Source organism: Acinonyx jubatus, chromosome A3 (genome assembly GCF_027475565.1).
Source record: "Acinonyx jubatus isolate Ajub_Pintada_27869175 chromosome A3, VMU_Ajub_asm_v1.0, whole genome shotgun sequence".
NCBI classification, from domain to species: Eukaryota; Metazoa; Chordata; class Mammalia; order Carnivora; family Felidae; genus Acinonyx; species Acinonyx jubatus.
The window spans coordinates 98329555-98348853 of record NC_069388.1 but is presented as its reverse complement, the minus strand read 5'-3'; the positions used below and the strand labels follow the sequence as shown (position 1 = coordinate 98348853).

Here is a 19299-nt window from a genome sequence, read left to right as displayed (position 1 = left end):
TCCCTCTCTGTCTCTCTCTCTCTTCCTCCTATCATCAATTTTTCAGAATTGTTGTAAAATATACATAGATGAAATTTACCATTTTTACCATTTTTAGGTACATCATTCGGTGGCAGTTAAGTGCAGGGACAACTTTGCGAAGAACTGTTTTGCACAGTCTGCTTTTCCAGCAACTGTACCTCTTCACATTCCCGCCAGTAACACACTGGCGTTCCAGTTCTGCACATCCTCACCAACACTTGTCCTTTCTGGCTTTTTAAGAACAGCCACCCTAGAGGGTGTGAAGGGAGGCTTCATTTGCTGCAGGCCACTGCGCCTTCAGTAGTTGAGTCCCCTCTCTGCAATGCACCATTAATTTGACTCTTTACACCTTTGCTGTCCCACCAGCAGCTGACACCGCTCTGATCTCCCAATTCAAACTCCAGTGGATTCCACGGAGCCTGTGGATTGATTCTCTTTGGGGCAGGTGTCTAGCTGGCTCTGGCCAGGGATGGAGTGAGATGATCCACGGGCCTTCTGCTTCCAGGAGGGTGCCGAAGCCACTTTCTTGCTGGGGGCAGGCAAGAACAGACTGGTGGGCGCAATGGGGACCCAGACCAGTGTAGACACAGTGAGAGGCAGGAGGCAGGAGCGAAAACAGAGTGATCACCAGGAACTGGCCTTCAGAAATGTCAATTGTCTACACACCAAGAGGGGAGCCATCTCTTACCAACAAACTCAAGTTCATGAGGGTCCCAGATCCTGGATGGCTAACAGTGTTTGGAGTTTTTTGGTTGTTTTGTTTTGTTTTGTTTTCTTTTGTTTCCAGAATTTGGGCCAGGAGGCAGTGGACAGATCTGTGCAGGCTGCATCCACACCCCATGAAAAGCCAAACTTTAATCAGATATGGTGGTGACAGTGGTGTCAGAGCAAAGGGACCCGGGTACCATCCTGGGGACCATGAGGCAGGGCACCTGCACTGCTGCCTGCTTCCCCCCGCCACCTCGCCACCTGGGCCAGGGTCTCTGCAAAGGTTGGCTTTCTGGGTTTTCTCTAATTTATGCTCTTGGATGACAATTCTCAGCAGTGGGGAGAATCCAACCCCTCTTGGAGGATTCGATGGAAGCCACAGACCTGCTATCTACAAAACACACAGTTTTGTATTCACTTGGGTGGATGTGAGACCATGCTGTGTGTCCAACGCCATTCCCCTTTCCCTTGGGCAAACAGGAGCAGTGTACCTGCCAGCCTGCCGTGTGGTTAAAAGGAACCTCTGACTGAGTTCTGGACAATGAGCTGACAGCAGAAATGATGGGCACCCCTCCCAGGCCCAGCCCCCACACTGTCCTCATATCTTCCAGTCTTCCTCTCCCTGCCCTGCCGGCCAGAGGTAGAGGATCCCGGGGAGGACTTCCAGCCCTGCAGACAGGAAGACAGACAGAGGGAGGAGCCTGGGCTCCCGAATGACCTTGGGAAGCAGAGCCTCCCCACCCAAGACAACCTGCTCTGCCCAGGGACTTAAGTGAGAAACCACCATGGATGCCACTGGCCTTGAGGGCTCCTTGTTAGAGCTGTGAGACTCCCCTGAGCAGTGTCCCCTGGAGGCAGCCATCCGCAAAGCCCGCTTTGCTGCTCACTCAGTCCTGATTGCATCCGGCTTGGCTCCTTTGTTCCACACCTAGTGAACTACTAGCACATTCCAGTCCCACCTCCCTGGAGTGTACCCACGTCACCCTGTTCCCAATCTTTCATCACCCATTGACACACGCTCCCTGATGGCAACTGTGTTTCTCATACTGGCAGGGGCTTGAGGCCCACAGAAACCACACAAATGGCTGGGGGACCCCCAGTGTGTCACATGACCATCCTGTGCACAGGGGCACTAACTCCCGCCCCACTGGCACCATGAGTATCAGGGCGCTTCTTGGAACACAGATGCCAGGAGCCTCCACTGCAGAGGGTGCCTCAGTCATCAGATAAACTGATCGCCAAGATGGTGACAAGGAGCTAATGCTTTCTACCCCTGCACTCGCAGTAGTGTCTGCCCCCTGGCAAGTGGTGAGCTTGTCCCCAGGGTGCGCCCCCCCCCCACCCCCCATGGGACCTGACCCTGGAGCCTGTGCCGCTGCAGAGGACACTTTCTTTCTCCTGAACCACCTGCTGTGCCCAGCCCCCACTCTGGAGGGGTCCCTAGGGGACATAGGCAGCATCACTGGACAGGGCTGCTCAGAGACACTCTGGAAATCTCATCCCCACAGCCTTGTCTCAGACTCTTGGGACCTTGGGGGGTTTTGTTTGTTCGTTTCATGTAAATGCTCTCTTGAGTAATGACAATCATGAGTCCCTAGAACCAGAGGAATTTTCTGGGAAAAGAGTAAGGAGAGGGTGGAGGTAGGTGGCCTAGGATGGTCCTGGGTTTGCTCCTTCAGTGCTTGCCCAGGGTCAAGAGCCAGGCAGGAAGCCCTTCAAAGCTTGCTCAAGAGTGGAGGCGGCTCGAGGGACGGGGGAAGAAATGGGAGGGGGCTCATTCTGGTTGCCCTGGCCCTGCCTCAGTCTCCTCCATAGCCCAGAGAGATGGGACCAGATGTGGACACTCAGAAGCCGCCAGTAGTCCAGGCTCATGGGACTCAGGGCAGGAGGACAGAAGAGCAGGAACTGGGCATCAAGCAGGAGTCGGTAGTGGAGAGACGGTGGCTGGCAGGAGTGTCACTGCTCAGAAGAGGCAGGGATCAAAGCACCTGGAGGGCTCTCCAGGGCAAAGGCAAACACTGAGGTCCCTGCTGCTCCCACAGAGCCCTGCCCCCACACCCCTCCCCCACCACCCCCCCCCCCCACCTACTATAAGGGCCCCCGCCCAAGCATGGTATCCAGGCTGTGGAGGTGACATGGCCAAGTCACACCTGCTGCCGTGGCTGCTGCTGCTCTCCACACTCTGTGGCCCAGGCACTGGTGAGTCTCCCCAGCCTCTCCTTGCCTCCCTCTCACCTGGGGCCAGGTGAGACATCCTGGGCATCTCCACGCTTACTGAGCTCTGGCTCTGAAGCAGGCATATCCCTACTTTGTACAATAGCCCCATTTCAAGATGAGCTCGGAGAGGCTCCAGGACTTGTCCAAGGTTCCACAGCTGGTGGGCGCTAGAGCAGGAAAGCAGAGCTATCTGACTTCATCGTGTTTAATGGCCAAATGCTCCCAGTAAATTGGATTTGGAGATTGGGTGAAGTCAGAGTGCCAGATGTGGCCTAAATTCCAAGGTTGCTCTGGCCCCAAACTGCAGCTGACCGGACCGCCTCATCTGTGACTTGTGCCCGGGGCCCTGAGTTCTGGTGCCAAAGCCTGGAGCAAGCCTTGCAGTGTAGAGCGCTGGGGCACTGCCTACAGGAAGTCTGGGGTTACATAAGAGCTGTGAGTACCACCCATGGATGCACCGAGACTGGAAGTCTGGTATAAAGGGTGTTGGGTAACCTCTGGATGGACCTGAGGGGATTCAAGCCCCACTAGGGGAGGGATAGGATGGATGGGATGTGATGGATAGGATGGGATGGGATGGGATGGAATAAGATGGGATGGATAGGATGGGATGAATGGGATGGGATGGGATGGGATGGGATGGGATGGGATGGGATGGGATGGGATGGAATAAGATGGGAGGCAGTTGCCTGTGCCTTAGAGTGTCCTGTCAGCCTCTACCTGCTCTGTTAGCCTAACACACCTGAGCTGGGGGCATGCCCCCCACTCAAGTGCCCCACCTGGGGCCCCCTCCCCAGGATGACCTGTGCCAGGAATGCGAGGACATCGTCCACATCCTCACCCAGATGACCAAGGAGGCCATTTTACAGGTGATGAGGCCCAAATCCTGGATGAAGCTTATGGGCCAACAGCTGGGGGGACAGAGCAGGGCACAGAGGTTAGCCCCCCATAGGAGCCATTTCCAGGCCAAAAGTGAGGCCCAGGTCTGCCTGGGGACTCCAGGATCCTCCTGGCCAGGAGAGGGCCCCGGGAGTGAGCTCAGCAGCACAGCCAGAAATCGTCTTTCCTAAGGGGGAAGGGCCCTCCCTATATCCAACTACTTAATTCCTTGGCACTCTCTGAACTCTAGAGCCCTGGGAGAGGGTGGCCAGTCCGCCTGGTGGTGGTCCTGCATCCAGGGACTCGGGTGGGGACAGATCTCAGAGAGGCCAGCCTGACTGTCCCTTCTCCAACCTTGTCGGCCTCCCACTGCCTCCCAGGACTCGATACGGAAATTCTTGGAGCGTGAGTGTGACGTTCTCCCCTTGAAGCTGCTCGTGCCCCAGTGCCATCACATGCTCGACACCTACTTCCCAGTGGTCATCGACTATTTCCAGAACCAGATTGTGAGAGCCCAGCAACCTCACCTCCAACCTGCACAGCCCCCATGCCCACCCATGCCGAGTTACCCACACATACAACACCCCAGCCCCCCCCCACATCCTACCCATGGCCTTTCCAGGAAATGCAGTGGTCCTCAGCCAGGTGCCCCAGATCACAGCCCTACCTGCTCCACTATACCATACAGAGTGGGCCTGCACGGTGGGCTTATAAAGACCCACCACACACCCTCACACCCTTCACACACACTCATACTACACACTCAGTCTCATGTAGAACCCACACCATCACTCATACATACAAACACACTCTCACACCCATGCTTGCACTCATCCATTCTCACAAACATACACCCTCGTGCTCATTCACACACGTTCCCGGACACCTGACCAAACACCTCACACGGTCCCACCTCTGCCTTTGGGCTCCCCCCCCTCGCCACAGAACCCTAAGCCACAGCTCCCAACCAGCCTGCTGGCCTCCACTCCAGGCTCAAAGCCAGTGGTCTTAGTACAAGTCCTTGAGCCAGGCTGGGCGGAAGTGGGCTCCCTCCCTCACCCTGCATTGTGCCCTAGAACCCAAAGGTCATCTGCAAGTACCTGGGCCTGTGCAGACCTGAGCGTCCGGAGCCAGGGCAAGAGCCAGAGCTGTCAGACCCCCTGCTGGACAAGCTGACCCTCCCCGTGCTGCCCAGAGCCCTCCAGGCGAGGCCTGGGCCTCATACACAGGTGAGGGAGGCCCCCTGCACTGCTGGCCCCTCATACCAGACAGATGGGAATCCAGAGAGCTGGGGCCACAGCCAAGGCCCATAAGTGTTTGCTCTGGGAAGGGCAGAGCCAGAAAGGGAAAAGAAGCTCTAAGCAGGGCCTAAAGCAGGAAGGGGAAAGGAGGAGGCGGGGGAGGCGGAGCCCAGAGGATGCCTTCTCCCGGTGTCCAGCCCAGCAGGCCTCACCTGGAGGCGATTCTCTCCCCAAGGACCTCATGGAGCAGCGGTTCCCCATCCCCCTCCCCTTCTGCTGGCTCTGCAGGATGCTGATCAAGCGAATCCAAGCAGTGATTCCCAAGGTGAGGCATCCAGGAATACTCCGGAGCTGCTCTGCTCTGCAGGCCCTTCCACAGCTCCACCCTCCCCCACCCTTCCTCACACCCATCAAGAGAAGTAGGCAGGGGGGAGACATCGGTGCATTGCCCCCTCACAAGGGACCCCAGAGCTCAGGCTCAGGCTCTGGGGGCTAGGGTTCATTCAACAATTGTAAAGCCCCCCATCTATGCCAGGCATTGTCCCTACTTTGAACAAAAATGAAAAAGACCCAGGTCTTGTCCTCCAGCAGCTCATCATCTGATAGCAAAGAATCCCAGTTGTCTCCATAGAAAAGGTGCTTTAATTTGGCAAAAGGAGAATTTCTGCAGGTGCATTCCCCATCCTTACCCGCGCCAAACTTGGGAGTCTCCCAGACCTGTAGTGACCATCACCCAGGGTCTCCTCGGCCCAGGGCTGCCCTGCCTTGGAATAGGGTACAAGGTAGTGAGGCCCTGCCCCCTGAGCTCTTCCCAGATGGCAGCTTGCAGGCCTCCTGGCACTGAGGGCTCATAGCAGCGGACAAGGTCCCCACTTTCCCAAGTTGGCACTGTGAGGGGAAAGGGTTTTTGCAGTTAGGTTCAGAGCAGAGAATCAAAACAGATGACGAGAGGGGCTGAGCTGGTTGGTCAGGGAGAGTTTCTGGGGAGGTGGGGATTAAGAGGACAAGGCCCTGGCAGACGAAGGGTCACGGTCAAGAACAGCCATGGCAAGCCTGAGGAACAGAGAGCCAGTGTGGCCATGGCAGGTGGGCCCCGGCAGAGCAGTCGGAGAAGGGGACAGAGGGGCAGGCACTGCCGGGCCATGCGGAAATATCTAAGCCAAGTTAGGAAACACTGGCTTTTGTTGTGAATGCAATCTGCAGCTCTGGAAGGATTTCAAGCAGGGGGATGCCGTGATCTGATTCGCGCTTTAGAAAGATTGCTCTCCTACAGTTTGAAGAGCGGATTGGGCAGGTGGGAGGCAAGAATGAAAGGAGAACATTAAGGAGATGATTGCAGTCACCACGGTGAGAGAAGGCGGGCTCACGGGGACTGGGTGACGGAAGGGGCCTGGGGAGTGAGGATCTAGGATGGACGACTGGCTTGAGGAACGGGCTCTTTGGTGATGCCACCAGTTGAGATGCATAAACTTGAGAATATACAGGCTTGGCCAGAAAACTAAAACGCCCCTTAGCCATGAAGTCCAAGATGCCTCTGTGCCCTACAAAAGGAGATGTTAAGCAGGTAGCTGAATACCCCCAAGCCTCAGGGGAAAGCTCAGGTCCAGAGACATCCATCTGAGAGTTGCTGGCTGTGGACAAGATTTAAATCTGAGGGAAAGAGTAGGGACATCCAGGGACATGGTGTGGACAGGGTGGAGGAGAAGGCCTGGTTCAGCAAGGGGAAATGCCAGCACCAGAGCATAAGCAACAGCTAGGAAGGAGCGGGAGGGGAGGGGAGGGCACAGCATGGCGTCATGTCACAGAAGCAGAGAGAGAAGGAAGCATTTCAAGAAGGAGGGGCTGAGAGCTGCTGTGAGGTGGAGGCAGGCACGACCAGTGTGATGGGGACAGAGGCCCAAATGGAGTGGGCCCCAGGGAGAAGGGAGGGCAAGAAGTAGAATGGCAAATATCCACAATTCCTTCAAGAAGCTTCTCCGGGAAGGGAGGCAGAGACAAGTGAGTCATGTTTGTGCGCTGATGAGACTGGCCAGCAGGTGGGAGAAGCAGTGAGGTGGGGGGAGAGTGTAACATAGGGGTGAAGTACTTGAGAAGGTAGGGGCAGGTGTCCAGTGCGCCACAGGCTGGCCTTTGATAGAGCAGGACCACTCCTCTGTCACTAAAGTGGGGAGGTTCAGCCAAGTGTGGATTCTGACACAAGCAGGTGCGAGTATTTGGTGAAACGTATCCCTTCGGAAGGTAAGACACCCCAGAGACGTGCAGTTCACTGTGTCCTGCTCCCAACTCCACCTTCCCAGCAATGGGGGCAGTGGGGCCGCGAGCACAGACCCAAGGCCAGTCTGTGGCATCCAGCTTCTTTACGCGTATTGATTGAATGAATAAAGGATGAGCGAATGAGCCAGAGTGCTCGTCACCTCTGCCTCTCTCCTTGCCCTTCAGCTAGGAGGCTGAGTTCGGGATCCGCGTGGGCTGGGGAAACTCCTTGCTTCCCCCAGGGGCTCCTGAAACCAGGGACATGCTGGCTCCAGAAGCCACAAATGAGAGCTAATCCACCTTCAGGGAAACATAGCAAGCCCTGGGTCTGCAGGGAGAAGATACAGGTCTGATTGCACCTATGCCCCGGGCCACCATATGGCCTTGGTGACGCTCACCCGTCTGGGCTGGCCATGATCCTATCAGCAATTCCAGGGCCATTGGACCCAGGGCTGGGTCTGCACCTTGGTCCTGCACTCACTTAGTGACTCTGGCCAAGCCCCTTGGACTCTCCAATGCCCGGCATAATCGTTCTCCCTCCCAGAAGAGAACAGGGTAGAACCACTAGCGCTGGGCACGGAGTAGATCCTGCCAGGGAAGGTCCCACCCCGCCCTCTCTCTGCCCCCACCCCAGGGTGTGCTGGCCATGACCGTGGGCCAGGTGTGTCACATTGTACCCCTGGTGGTGGGGGGCATCTGCCAGTGCCTGGCCGAGCGCTACACCGTCCTCCTGCTGGACGCACTGCTGGGCCGCGTGCTGCCCCAACTGGTCTGTGGCCTCGTCCTCCGCTGCTCCAATGAGGACGCTGCTGGCCCAGGTGAGCCTGCTGCCTCAGCCCCCTCCCACTGCCCACTCTTCTCTTCCCCTGCCCCTGGCCTTGCACCGCCCTCCCCCTCCCCAGTCCCCCCACACTGCACCAAGCAGGACAGGAACTGAGTACCTCTGCAGAGCAGTCTTCACTGTGTCCTCTCTAGTCCTCACAGCTCTGGAGTCCCTGCCCGGAGAATGGCTACCTGAAGAGTCCACGTGCCACCTCTGCATGTTTGTAACCAGCCAGGCAGGGAACAGCAGTGGGCCGGCCATGCTGCAGGCAATACGCCAGGCCTGCCTCAGCTCCTGGCTAGACAGGCAAAAGGTGCGGGACAGGCATGTGGGGGACTTGGGACCCTGGGCCTGCCCACAGTAGCGGTTGAGCCCAGGAAAGTCTTCCCAGTCAGAGACACACAGAGTGGTCTGACCACTGCCCTTGGGGAGCTCAGACGGACAGGCCAGGGACCAAAAAAACACGGAACAATAACTCAGGGCAAAACCTGCTACGGTCACAAGTTGCCTCTGGACGAAGGGCTCGGGCTCCAGAGGACCTGCAGGCCTCCCTCCTGGGCAAAGAATGAGGCCCCGTTATCTATGAGGAGCTGAATAACACCAGGGCCCACTGGAGCAGGAGGGGGCCTGGCCTTCTCTTCAGGGCCCCCGTCCTGTCTTCGCCCCATCCCTCCTCTCAATGTGACTCACTGGGGACAAACCCACCTATGGAGAGGGCTGGGCTTGAAGGTCCTAGAGTCCAGGACTCAGAGTCCATACAGTAAATTCCCTTCACAAAGTAAAACCCTGAGGGAAGCCTAATGACTACCTTCTCAGGAGGCAGGTTTCTGTATGGTACCGCCCTGCTCAATGATGTTTAGAGCTCCCCACCGCCCACTATCAGGTTGCCAAAACCAGAAGAGCTTTAAATTGGGGGGGATGGGGAGTTGGTGGCACAGGTCAGCCCCTGTGCCTGAGTTTCAAAGCCCTCATCTCCAGTGTCTCTGGCTTTCCCAACAGAAACCCTCCATTTCAGCCCATGCCGGCTCGTTCACAGCCAGAGCTGCTCAGTGGAGGCCAATGGCTGGATCTCCACTGGGTCAGGAGGGAGCCCTGGGGAGATCCAGATAAGGGGAGAGGCCAGGATGGTTAGGTGGGAGAGTCTTGCAATGGGCCCGGTTCTACCCCACGCCTGTTTCTGTCCCCTTCCTCAGTGTGAACAATTTGTGGAGCAGCACATGCCCCAGCTGCAGACCCTAGTGTCCAGGGGTGGGGATGCCCACACCACCTGCCAGGTATGCTCACCCTCCCAGCTGGTGCTGGGACTTTCCTCAGATCCCAGAGCCCCCACCCTCTCTCGTCCATGATCTTCAGAGGCCCTGCTCCTCTGGGCCCAGGGCAACCCCAGGAGGGTAGGCCCAGGACTGGGAGGTCCCCCCCATGCTGTTTTAACACAGAAAAGGTAGTCTCGGATGGGTCAAGAAAAAGCCACAAAACAACAGAAAAGGAGACACATGGGAAGGGCAGCTTTAAGGAGTGTGGTCTGATGCACATTTGGGGACGGGGGTTGTTCACTGAGCAGTGTGTGCTCGGCAGGGGGTGTGAAGTGAGTGTTCTGGGGCAAGCACCCTACCTCTGCAGGCCCTAAACCCAGAAGGCCCATGGCTCAGGAGTGGCTCAAGAGGTCTCACACCAAGAGCACCCACCAGGTGGCAGGTGGCAAGCTGCCCCTTCCAGCTGGAGCTTCCTGTCCCCCTCGGAACTGGGAATGGGGAACAGGCCTCAGGCCCTCATGCTGTCCCTGTGGCAGGTCCTGGGGGCGTGTGGGACTACATCCAGTCCTCTCCAATGCATCCACGTTCCTCACTTCTGATGAGAACTCAAAGCCATGCCAGGTGAGTCCAGGCTTTCTAGTTGAGGGGAGGAAGAGGTGGGTGGGTCCTGCACCCATCGGGACAGGGAGCCCCCTGCTCCCCAAGCAGGAAGAGGTGCCCAGTGCTGCTGGTTGCCCTATGCTCCTCCTCACAGGCCACAGCTCAAGGCTTCTGAGGGTCGCTGACGACACCACTTCAAGAATGGCCTCTCTCACACCCTCTCCTCAGAATTCTTGCTGCTGGTGCCAGGCCCAGCTCCCACCTCCCCTGCCCTGTCCCAGGCCCTCAAGCGGAGCTGCAGCCACCCTCTGCACCCACTGATGCTCTGTATTTGATGTACCAAGCCCAACCTTTCCTGAGGTTCAGGGGAAATCAGACTTTACTGCACAAAAATGTTGTCTCCTCCGATGCCAGGAGCCCCACCATCATCGGACCCCGCCTTCCAGAGACGCACTTCTCTCTCCCTATCATTGTCCAAGTCAGAGGTAGCACCTTGGAGTGTGACGGGCGAGTCAGATGCAGCCTCTGTGACCAGGTGCCCCAGGACAGGGAAATGACCCTGAGAGCGACAGACATAGCAACCATGGGCTTGAAGTGTCACTGAGAACAAACCTGGCCCACTTTGCCAATATGCTCAGAGCCAGCCCCAAACATGACAGCCATTTATCCATTTGTTCACTCATTTTTTTAAAAAAACGTGGGTGCCTTTGGCCAGGCCACATTCTAGGCACAAGATGTACAGATGGGAATAAAACAATGAACCCCGTGCCCTCCTGGAGCTCAAGCCCCAGGTTCTGACTCTTCCTGCTCCTGAATCACAAGCCCCTGTGGGGGAGGGAGTGTCTGCCCCAACTCAGACCTATCCCACAGGGACTAGATTAATGTTTCCCTCCATCCTAATGACAGCTGGGGGGAACCCTGAGGGCCGGGGAGCTGCCCAGGGGACCAGGGCAGTGTCCTCTCCCCAGCAACCAGGGCTTCCAGGACCAGGAAGAGCTGGGTCTTCCAGCCTGTTGAAACAGGAAAAGCAACGGATTGACACAGAGGACCTGAGCTCTGATCCCAACTCTGCCATCAACTGGCCATGGATCCCCAGCCAAGATATGTTGCCCCCTCCCTGCCTCTCATTCTCCTCAGAGGCAAAGGAGGATCGAATAAGGTGGTCTCTAGGATTCTTGGGTTCTTGCATGTGACAAGGCTCCTCCTCAGGCTCCCTGCCCCCTGCCCACACTGAGAAACACCCTTCACTCCCACAGTCACCTTCCCCACCTCCTTTCCTCAGAAAGACGTTAAGCTGGTGCACCACAAACCTGCAGCTTGTAACCTCAGTCCTGTGTCAGTCTTACCTGTCCTGTCTCTAGCCACAGCCCAAGCCAGTGTGACTTCCATCCTCTCTGGGTGTGAGGTACAGCCAAGGCAGCATCTTCTGAAGGAGGTCTGCAAGAGGGGGCCTCTGGCCTGGGAACTTCCGGCCAGACTTCACACTGCGCTGGAGCCAGTCCAGTTCCTACAACACCCAGGAGCTGGGTCCAGGGGAACCCATCAGCCACACAGTCCCTCCCTGGCTCCCAGACGACAACGGGGTAGAAGCTGGGGCCTGCCTCACTTGATCTCCACGTGGGCAAGATACTGGCTTTTACAATTATTTTGCTAATACTTTCACAAAGTTCAAATTCAGAAGAATAAAAAAAATGGGAACATAAAGTACCATAAAAGATGGATAGATGAAGTCAAACTTTTTTTTAAAAATCAGGTCGCTGAAGTGTCAAGAATGGACACAGTAGGGCTCAAGCATGGTGTGAAGCTGACTGGAGAAACTTTCATTATTTGAAATGTTCTGCAGCTTAAGAGCTGTCACTTTAAGATGTAAAAAGGGGTTTTCTTTTTATCTTTTTGTAAGGTGAGCTTCCAACTTTTGATTGAAATTCCAGCATGATTCCATTTCTGCTAGGATTTCTCCCCTCAAAGCTCAGTTGGGGCGCGTGCTAAAACTCGGTTCCTCTGTACTACAATACCTGTAACAATTCTAATAACATCTATTGCTTCATACTAAAAGGAAAAAGACACAGCTGTTTAAGATGCACCCCCCCCCCCCCGAGGGTACCTAGTCATTCTCCTCCTTCACAGAGTAGATGCCCACAGTGCATCCTGTAATGGCTTCCAGCCTGCCCCCGCCCCTTCTCCCAAAGAGTCCACTCACTGTGATGAGATGAGGTGGTTAGGGTACCAAAACCTCAAAATACACACCAAAACAAAAAACTGAATAAACCTTTACCATTAAAGATCTAGGTGCCTGGAAGTGCCTCTTTATTTATAAAAGAACTTTTGTCATGTGTCCTGTTATGAAAGAAATACATGTTTAGTATCGAAAACTCAGAAAGGAGTGGAAATCACCCACAATCCTACCAATCCCAGAAAAGGACTAGAGCGGGATGTATACTTTGACACTGAGCTATAGACAGGACATTTTCAACCCATTTTCCCCACATCTGTGCCATTCAAGCTCCAGGGAAAAGCTTTCTATACAATGTGCTCTTGGGGTAAGGATGTTGTACACAAATCCTTGGCCTTTGAATTTGAACTTTTAAGAGGATTTTTGTAAAACTATAGCAGTCTATTGTCTTGGAAGCCATTATTTCAATTACAAGATTAAGACTCTCTTCTACAAGAGAAGAGAGTTTCAAATTTTTTAAAAACTTGGCTGTGAAGACGGTGAGACAAAGCATGAAGGAGGTGAGGCATTGATAATTTACCACCAAAGGGGCATCCAGGTGGCTCAGTTGATTAAGTGTCCGACTTCGGCTCAGGTCATGATCTCACGGCTCGAGGGTTTGGGCCCCACATCGGGCTTTGCGCTGACAGTGCGGAGCCTGCTTGGGATTCTCTCTCTGCCCCTTCCCCTCTCTCTCTGTCTCTCAAAATAAATAAATAAACAGTTTAAAAAATAAACAAAATAATTTACCACTGAAGCCAGCGTGGGAACGAGCTCCTGATAATGGAAGAGGAGGCTTCATTCAACAGGAAGTCAGGAATCGAGCAGCCGGTGGAAGGAGAGAACTGCAGGAAGTGGCTACAGCTGAGACTCAGAGGGTCCCTGAGACACACCCAGTATCCTGCACCCCCAGAGCAGGGTGGGAAAGGAGAAGCCCCAGGAGGTGTGGGGGCCTAAGAGCAGAGAGGACTTTCCAGGGTGCAGCATGAGGAGAACACAAGTCCTTTAGAGAAGGCTGCCTCCAACAGGAGATTAGAAAGAGTACAAAACACAGCCTTACAGAGGGACCTAGGCAGATAGGCCTGAGGACTGCCTCAGAGGGTGCTCCCTGCAGTCACACAGAAGAGCAACTCCACCCCCATAGCCCAAGAGGCCATCCAAATCAGCTCTGGACAAAATGGTGGGCCCACAAGAGCCCGTGACTGGGGACAAAGCACTGACAGATCTTGTGGACCTTGAGAAGAGCAGGCACATGGAGAGGGAGACCTAGAGGACCAGGGAGAGCACCATCACCAATACCTCTCCTCATGACCGGGCAGCTGGTAAATCATTCCCAGAGAAAAGGGAAGGAGGATCCAGTGGTTAGGAACCCAAGAGGAGCTGACTATTAAACAAGGAACTGAGTCACTTTCAAATAGAAATATTATATTTTGGGGGCTTAAGAGCCAAAATGAATTCAGTTATAAAGAAATAAAGACAGTTACTTTTATGTCCCCCTGATTAATAACAGATTTAAAATCCACAACACAATCATTATAACATTTTACTATAGGCCATTCCAAACTTTTCTCTGCACATACACAAAAATAGACACAACAGATTTACAACAATGGAAACATCCTACACATGCTGCTTTGTAAACTGAACAACTGCTTTCTTCATTTAAAAATAATCTTTTGGGGGGCACCTGCCTCAGTCAGTGGAGAGTGTGATTCTTGATCTCAGGATTGTGAGTTTGAACCCCACTGGGTGTAGAGATTACTTAAAAATAGAATCTTAAGGAGCGCCTGGGTGGCTTAGTCAGTTAAGTGTCCACCTTCAGCTCAGGTCATGATCTCACAGTTCGTCAGTTCAAGCCCTGCGCTGGGCTCTGTGCTGACAGCTCAGAGCCTGGAGTCTGCTTCAGTTTCTGTGTCTCCCTCTCTCTCTGCTCCTCCCTCACTTGCATTCTTTCTCTCTCAAAAATAAATTTAAAAACCATTAAAAAAATTTTTTTAATCTTTAAAAGGTAATAAAAATAATAAGTAAAATAAGAATAAAATAAAATAAAATAAAATAAAATAAAATAAAATAAAATAAAATAAAATAAAAATCATCTTTCCAGGTCAAAATAGTCATCTGTCATCACTGGTAACTGCCACGTGATATATTTTTTTCTGGATATAAACTCTTCCCTTTTTTAAACAACTACTGTCAACAGTGTGGTGGAAAATAAAAATCCTGGCTCTTACATCTTTATTTACTAGTCTATTTTCTTGAAGTCAATCCCAAGACATGAACTTTTGGGGACAAAAACTATGCACATCTTTACTTTTAATATAGGCTGCATTACCGAACTACCCCTCTGCACCAGCTGCACCAATTTCTATCCCAATAGCAAACGCGTACCCCTTCTCCACTCTCAACAAAGCTAAGTAGTAGCAATCTTTCAAATCTTTGCTAATCTAAAATATAAAAATGACCTCCCCGGTTGTTCTACTTTGCATTTCTTCAGTTACTAAGTGAACTTTTTTACATGTTCATTGGCCATTTACATTTTACCTTTTATGAAATGTCTATTTGGGGCTTTTGCCCCATTTTCCATGGAAATACTCTTTTTATTGTCTTGTCAGTAAAAAGATATCAGGTATATTCATTTCTTTACTTCATGTTGCAAAATTTACCGTCATGGCAGCTCTTTCTGCCCATGGGTCCTGTCCCTGTGCTTTCATAAATTAAACAACTTTTTGTACCCCTCCCCCCCAAACTTTACCCTGTCATGTCTTTTATATTTAGGTTGTGTTTTCCACGTGTCTATCTTTTTTTTGTGACTTCTGGCTAAGAAAACATGAACTCCACTTCTTTCTCATGTATGGTTCAGACCAGCCAGAGCCTGAAGGCTCCAAAAGTGGAAGCAAATGTGGAGATCACAGTCATAAAAACATATGACTCTGGTTTAGACAGCAGTGGTGGAAGCCACGTGTCACCCACAAAGGACCTGAAGCTTCTGCACACAGAACATGACAGTCAGCTCTGACAGTGGTCCCCACCCTTTCAGGGAATGGTGTCTATTGTCACCATCTTGGGTGGGTTTAAAGAGAGAAAAATATTTGTGTGAAAGAAGGGTATGGAGAACACAGACTTAGCACTATATAATTTGCTCGATGAACATTAACAACTAACTCTTAAGTACCAAGCATTTTCCTAGGGCTGGGCACAAAAGAAACAGTTCCTATCTGCCCTTTTGGAACTTAGAGTCTAGCTGGGAAGACAGACACTAATCAAAGAATCACAGGGGGAAAAAAAACGAATACCTCAGGTGTGATACGTGCTATCAATCAGAGATAAACGATACTGAGGAGGTATGAGAGGTCAGAGAGGTGAAGAAAGAGCAAGTTAAAAGGGAAAGAGCACCCCTAGCAGAAGAAGCAGATGGCATAAAGGCCTGCATTTTGTGGCACATCTCAGCAATGGAACGAATGACAGTGAGCCTGGGATCAAGGACCAGAAGAAACTTCCCAAGTGAGGCTGAGAGGCTAAGGACTTCCATCTTTATCCTAAGAGCCAACAAAATGTCTTCAGTGGGAGATCGGGGTATGGGGAGAAACACTTGGTTAGGTGTGTGCTTTAAAGGACTGGTCTGGTCAAAGTGTGAATGAATTGGGGGGAGGGGACAAGGGAATGGGATGAGACCTGTTAGAGGACCACTGTAAACAGAAACTAGCAAGAGCTTACACTAGAATGACAGGGCCTGTGCAGAAGTCACATGGATCAGATGGGGACTCCAATTAAAGCTATTGTCCCAGATACAGCATCTTTACTGACACAGCACTGCCCTTGGCCCTTGGCATGCTGCTTTGGCTCCTTTCTCTCCATACCAGTTTATAAAGCTCACCAGAAATAGTTGCTTTCACCTGGCAAGCCCAACAGTACACCTTCACAGTGTTGCCTCAGGACAATGTCTATTCTCTTGCTCTACAATAATACCATTCACAGACATCTTGATCACCCTGACTTCCACAAAATATCACACTAGTGTACTATACTATTGACATTATGATGATGTTATCTGAAGAACAGGAAATAACAAGTATTTTTTTAAAGTTTATTTATTTTGAGAGAGACAGACAGTGCGAGTGGGGGAGGGACCAAGAGAGAGGGAAAGAAAGAATCCCAAGCAGGCTCCACTCTGCCAGCTGCAGAGCCTGACATGGGGCTCAAACCCACGAGCCATGAGATCATAGCCTAAGCTGAAACCAAGAGTCAGACACTTAAGCAACTGAGACACAGATGCCCCAGGTACTTTAGGTATCTTAGTAAGACATAAGCAAACAAGAGAGTGAGATTTAACCCTAGAACAGTTCAGGGGCCTGCCACCTCAGAGAAGTTTCTGGGGTCTACAGTGTGGTCTACAGTATAACAAAATATCCCCTCCTTTGTGAAAGACAGGTTGCTGTACTTCACAGCACCTGTCACCACAACCCTACCACCTGCCCGGGCAGGTCCAAAGAAAAAGGGCCAATGTTTGGTAGGGTTTTTTGTTTTTTGGGGTTTTTTTTTGCTTCTGGAGACAACATATACCACATTTGTGTGCCAACAGAGGCTTATACATGGGCTCAACAACACAGACTTCCCCTCCCCCTGACCTGAGCAGTATTTCTGAATATCTAATTTGCCAACAGCAAGAATTAACAGTGAGTATGGCACTATTCCTTGTGGGCATCAGCCAGCTACCTGGTGCAGGCTGATTATACCCTCTGTTATGGAGGCAGAGATCTGTCCTCAGAGGAATAGAAACACATTCTGGATATGGATTTGCCTTCCCTGCCCATGTTTCTAGCAGCAACACCATCCCATGGATTCTCAGAATGCCTTATCAACCATCTTGGCATTTCATGCAGCAACTGGTGAAGGAACTATCTTCACAGCAAAGGTTGCTCAGCAATGGGCTCATGTCCATAGATTTAACTGGCCTTAACACATACACCTATCATCTGGAAGGAGCTAGCCTCACTGAAAGGTAGAATGGCTTACTGAAAACTCGGCTACAATACCAGCCGGTGCTCATCTTACAGGATGCAGTACATGCTTTGACTCATTATACAGTGCTCTCTCCCCCATCGCCAAAATACATAGATCTAAAAAATGGGTGGATGTTGGTGTGATTCCTCTTTTACACCTAACAACCTTGCAGGATTTTTGCTTCTGTCCCAGCAACTTTAAGCTTTACTTGTTTAGAGATGTTCATTCCCAAGAGAGAAATGCTTCCACCAGAGAAAACAATAATGGTTCCACTCAGAAGAGCAGACTATCACAAGGACATTTGGGGCTCCTTATGCTACTAACCCAACTAGGCGGGGGGAGGGGGGGCAGGGAGGGACAGGTGGAGAGTGTCATCGCCTTGTCAGAGTGACTGATCCTGATTCCCAAGATAAAATTGGGTTGCTCTTACAAAATGCAGGCAAGATGGCCTATGTCCAGTAGTAAAGGTTAACAGAAAACTACAGCAACCCAAAGGGGGTGGGGGGGCAGGATGATTAGTCAGGTCCTTAGGGACTAAAGATCTGGGTCACCCTCCCACGTACACAGCTCCAACCAGCTCAGGCTCGGGCTGAGGGCAGACTAGATTCAGAAGGAGGAATGGAAGAAGTATGCATATCAATTGCAGCCTTTGCCCTGTTACAGAAATACTGACTGTAACTTTATTTTCTACTTGCTTGTTATATGCACATGATAATGTGTAGATGGAAACCATTTTTTCTCTCCTTTCCACTTTTTCTTTTTTTAACGTTTATTTATTTTTGAGACAGAGAGAGACAGAGCATGAATGGGGGAGGGGCAGAGAGAGAGGGAGACACAGAATCGGAAGCAGGCTCCAGGCTCCGAGCCATCAGCCCAGAGCCTGACGCAGGGCTCGAACCCACAGACCGCGAGATCGTGACCTGAGCTGAAGTCGGACGCTCAACCAACTGAGCCACCCAGGCGCCTCTCCATTTTCATTTTATAAACCACGTGTTGGAAATTAACTTCACAATTTAGTCTTTAGGTAACAGAATATTCAGTGGGACTATGACTGGATCAGAAGAGTAACCGATATAGCCATCGGTTGATACAGGACTCAGGACATCTCATTTTGGGAAAGGTTGAAAACTTATTCACTTGTAAGAAGGGGAGCAGTTTTTTGTTAGGCAGAAATACAGAATTGTTTTGTTGCTGTTGCATAGGAGTTCAAATATGCATAAAAGAGTGTAAATGGAAGCTGAGTCATCGAGGGGTGGACTGTACCTATTACCAATTTAGTGCCTCTCAACTCCAAATTCAACCCTTTTCGCCTGCTCTGTGAAGGTGAATTCGAGCCCTTTAGATTTTTCCTTGCCAGCTGCCATCAATGCTTTGTCTAAAGAGGGTGCTGGAGACAGCCTAGAGGAACACAGGGCTCTGCGTCCCAGTTCCAGCATGCTCACTCGAAAGCAACACGTGCAGCCTTCTCCAGCAGCAGGCTGTTGTGGTGCTCACAGTCTCCGGTGCCTGGCTCCTACGGTACACACCAGCTTCACCCAGCACTCTCTCCTCCTCAGGTAGTTTGGAAGAGGAGTGAGACGCCTCCCCATAAACGCACTAGAAAGACCTCTGACAGGTTCCAGCCGTCAGACTTTCAGCAAGATCTGGATCTCAGCCTCAGACACCATGTCAGCCCCAGGTAGCAGCTGTTCCTTATACCTGCTATTCCTACATTCTTCAGAGTTCTCTTGTTACCAGCCAATCCCTCGTTACTTCAATCCCCAGTTACAGTTAATAATTCTTGAAATTAAGCTTTCCCTGATCAAGTTACTGAATGGTTTCTCTCTTCTAACTGGACCTGGACTAAGGTGGCACTAGCTCAGACTAGACAGTGGAAGAGTTGATGAAAGTAGGGAGATTCAAGAGACACAAGATTAAATCGACAGGACTTGGTAATAGATTAGACTAGGGAAATGGGGGCAGGGGGAGGAGGACTCCTGCATAAATGTCCAGTTTATACAACTAAATGAAGGTGAACCTTTCTCCAGACTGTTCCTAATCAATGACTGAACTTGAAGAAAGCCATCTCTGAATCATTCTTCTGACCAGCAC

General features: G+C 51.8%; 1 protein-coding gene across 4 annotated transcripts; it reads left to right on the top strand.

Annotated features, from left to right (window-relative positions):
* Window positions 1-2843: 2843 nt before the first annotated feature.
* On the top strand, window positions 2844-12281 carry SFTPB (surfactant protein B). Of its 4 annotated transcripts, none has more exons than XM_027072056.2 (11): window positions 2844-2928; window positions 3254-3381; window positions 3744-3815; window positions 4206-4331; window positions 4902-5054; window positions 5302-5391; window positions 7954-8137; window positions 8295-8455; window positions 9336-9416; window positions 9932-10016; window positions 11357-12281. In XM_027072056.2, exons 1-10 carry the CDS (start codon window positions 2865-2867, stop codon window positions 9992-9994), a joined length of 1122 nt encoding a protein of 373 aa, XP_026927857.1. In that variant the 5' UTR covers window positions 2844-2864; the 3' UTR covers window positions 9995-10016; window positions 11357-12281. The 4 variants fall into 4 exon arrangements, with proteins under 4 accessions (XP_026927857.1, XP_026927856.1, XP_026927858.1 ...); XM_027072055.2 differs by having other exon boundaries at window positions 10964-12281; XM_027072057.2 differs by lacking the exon at window positions 11357-12281 and adding an exon at window positions 10150-10665 and having other exon boundaries at window positions 8023-8137.
* The last annotated feature ends 7018 nt before the right edge of the window (window positions 12282-19299 follow it).

What these genes read in the sequence shown, in the direction of transcription:
- SFTPB (XM_027072056.2), top strand. Translation starts at nt 2,865, where the DNA reads ATGGCCAAGTCACACCTGCTGCCGTGGCTGCTGCTGCTCTCCACACTC. An exon ending in ACTCTGTGGCCCAGGCACTG is followed by an intron (nt 2,929 to 3,253) that starts GTGAGTCTCCCC and finishes CCCAAACTGCAG; the next exon opens with CTGACCGGACCGCCTCATCT. An exon ending in GGCCTGGGCCTCATACACAG is followed by an intron (nt 5,055 to 5,301) that starts GTGAGGGAGGCC and finishes TCTCTCCCCAAG; the next exon opens with GACCTCATGGAGCAGCGGTT.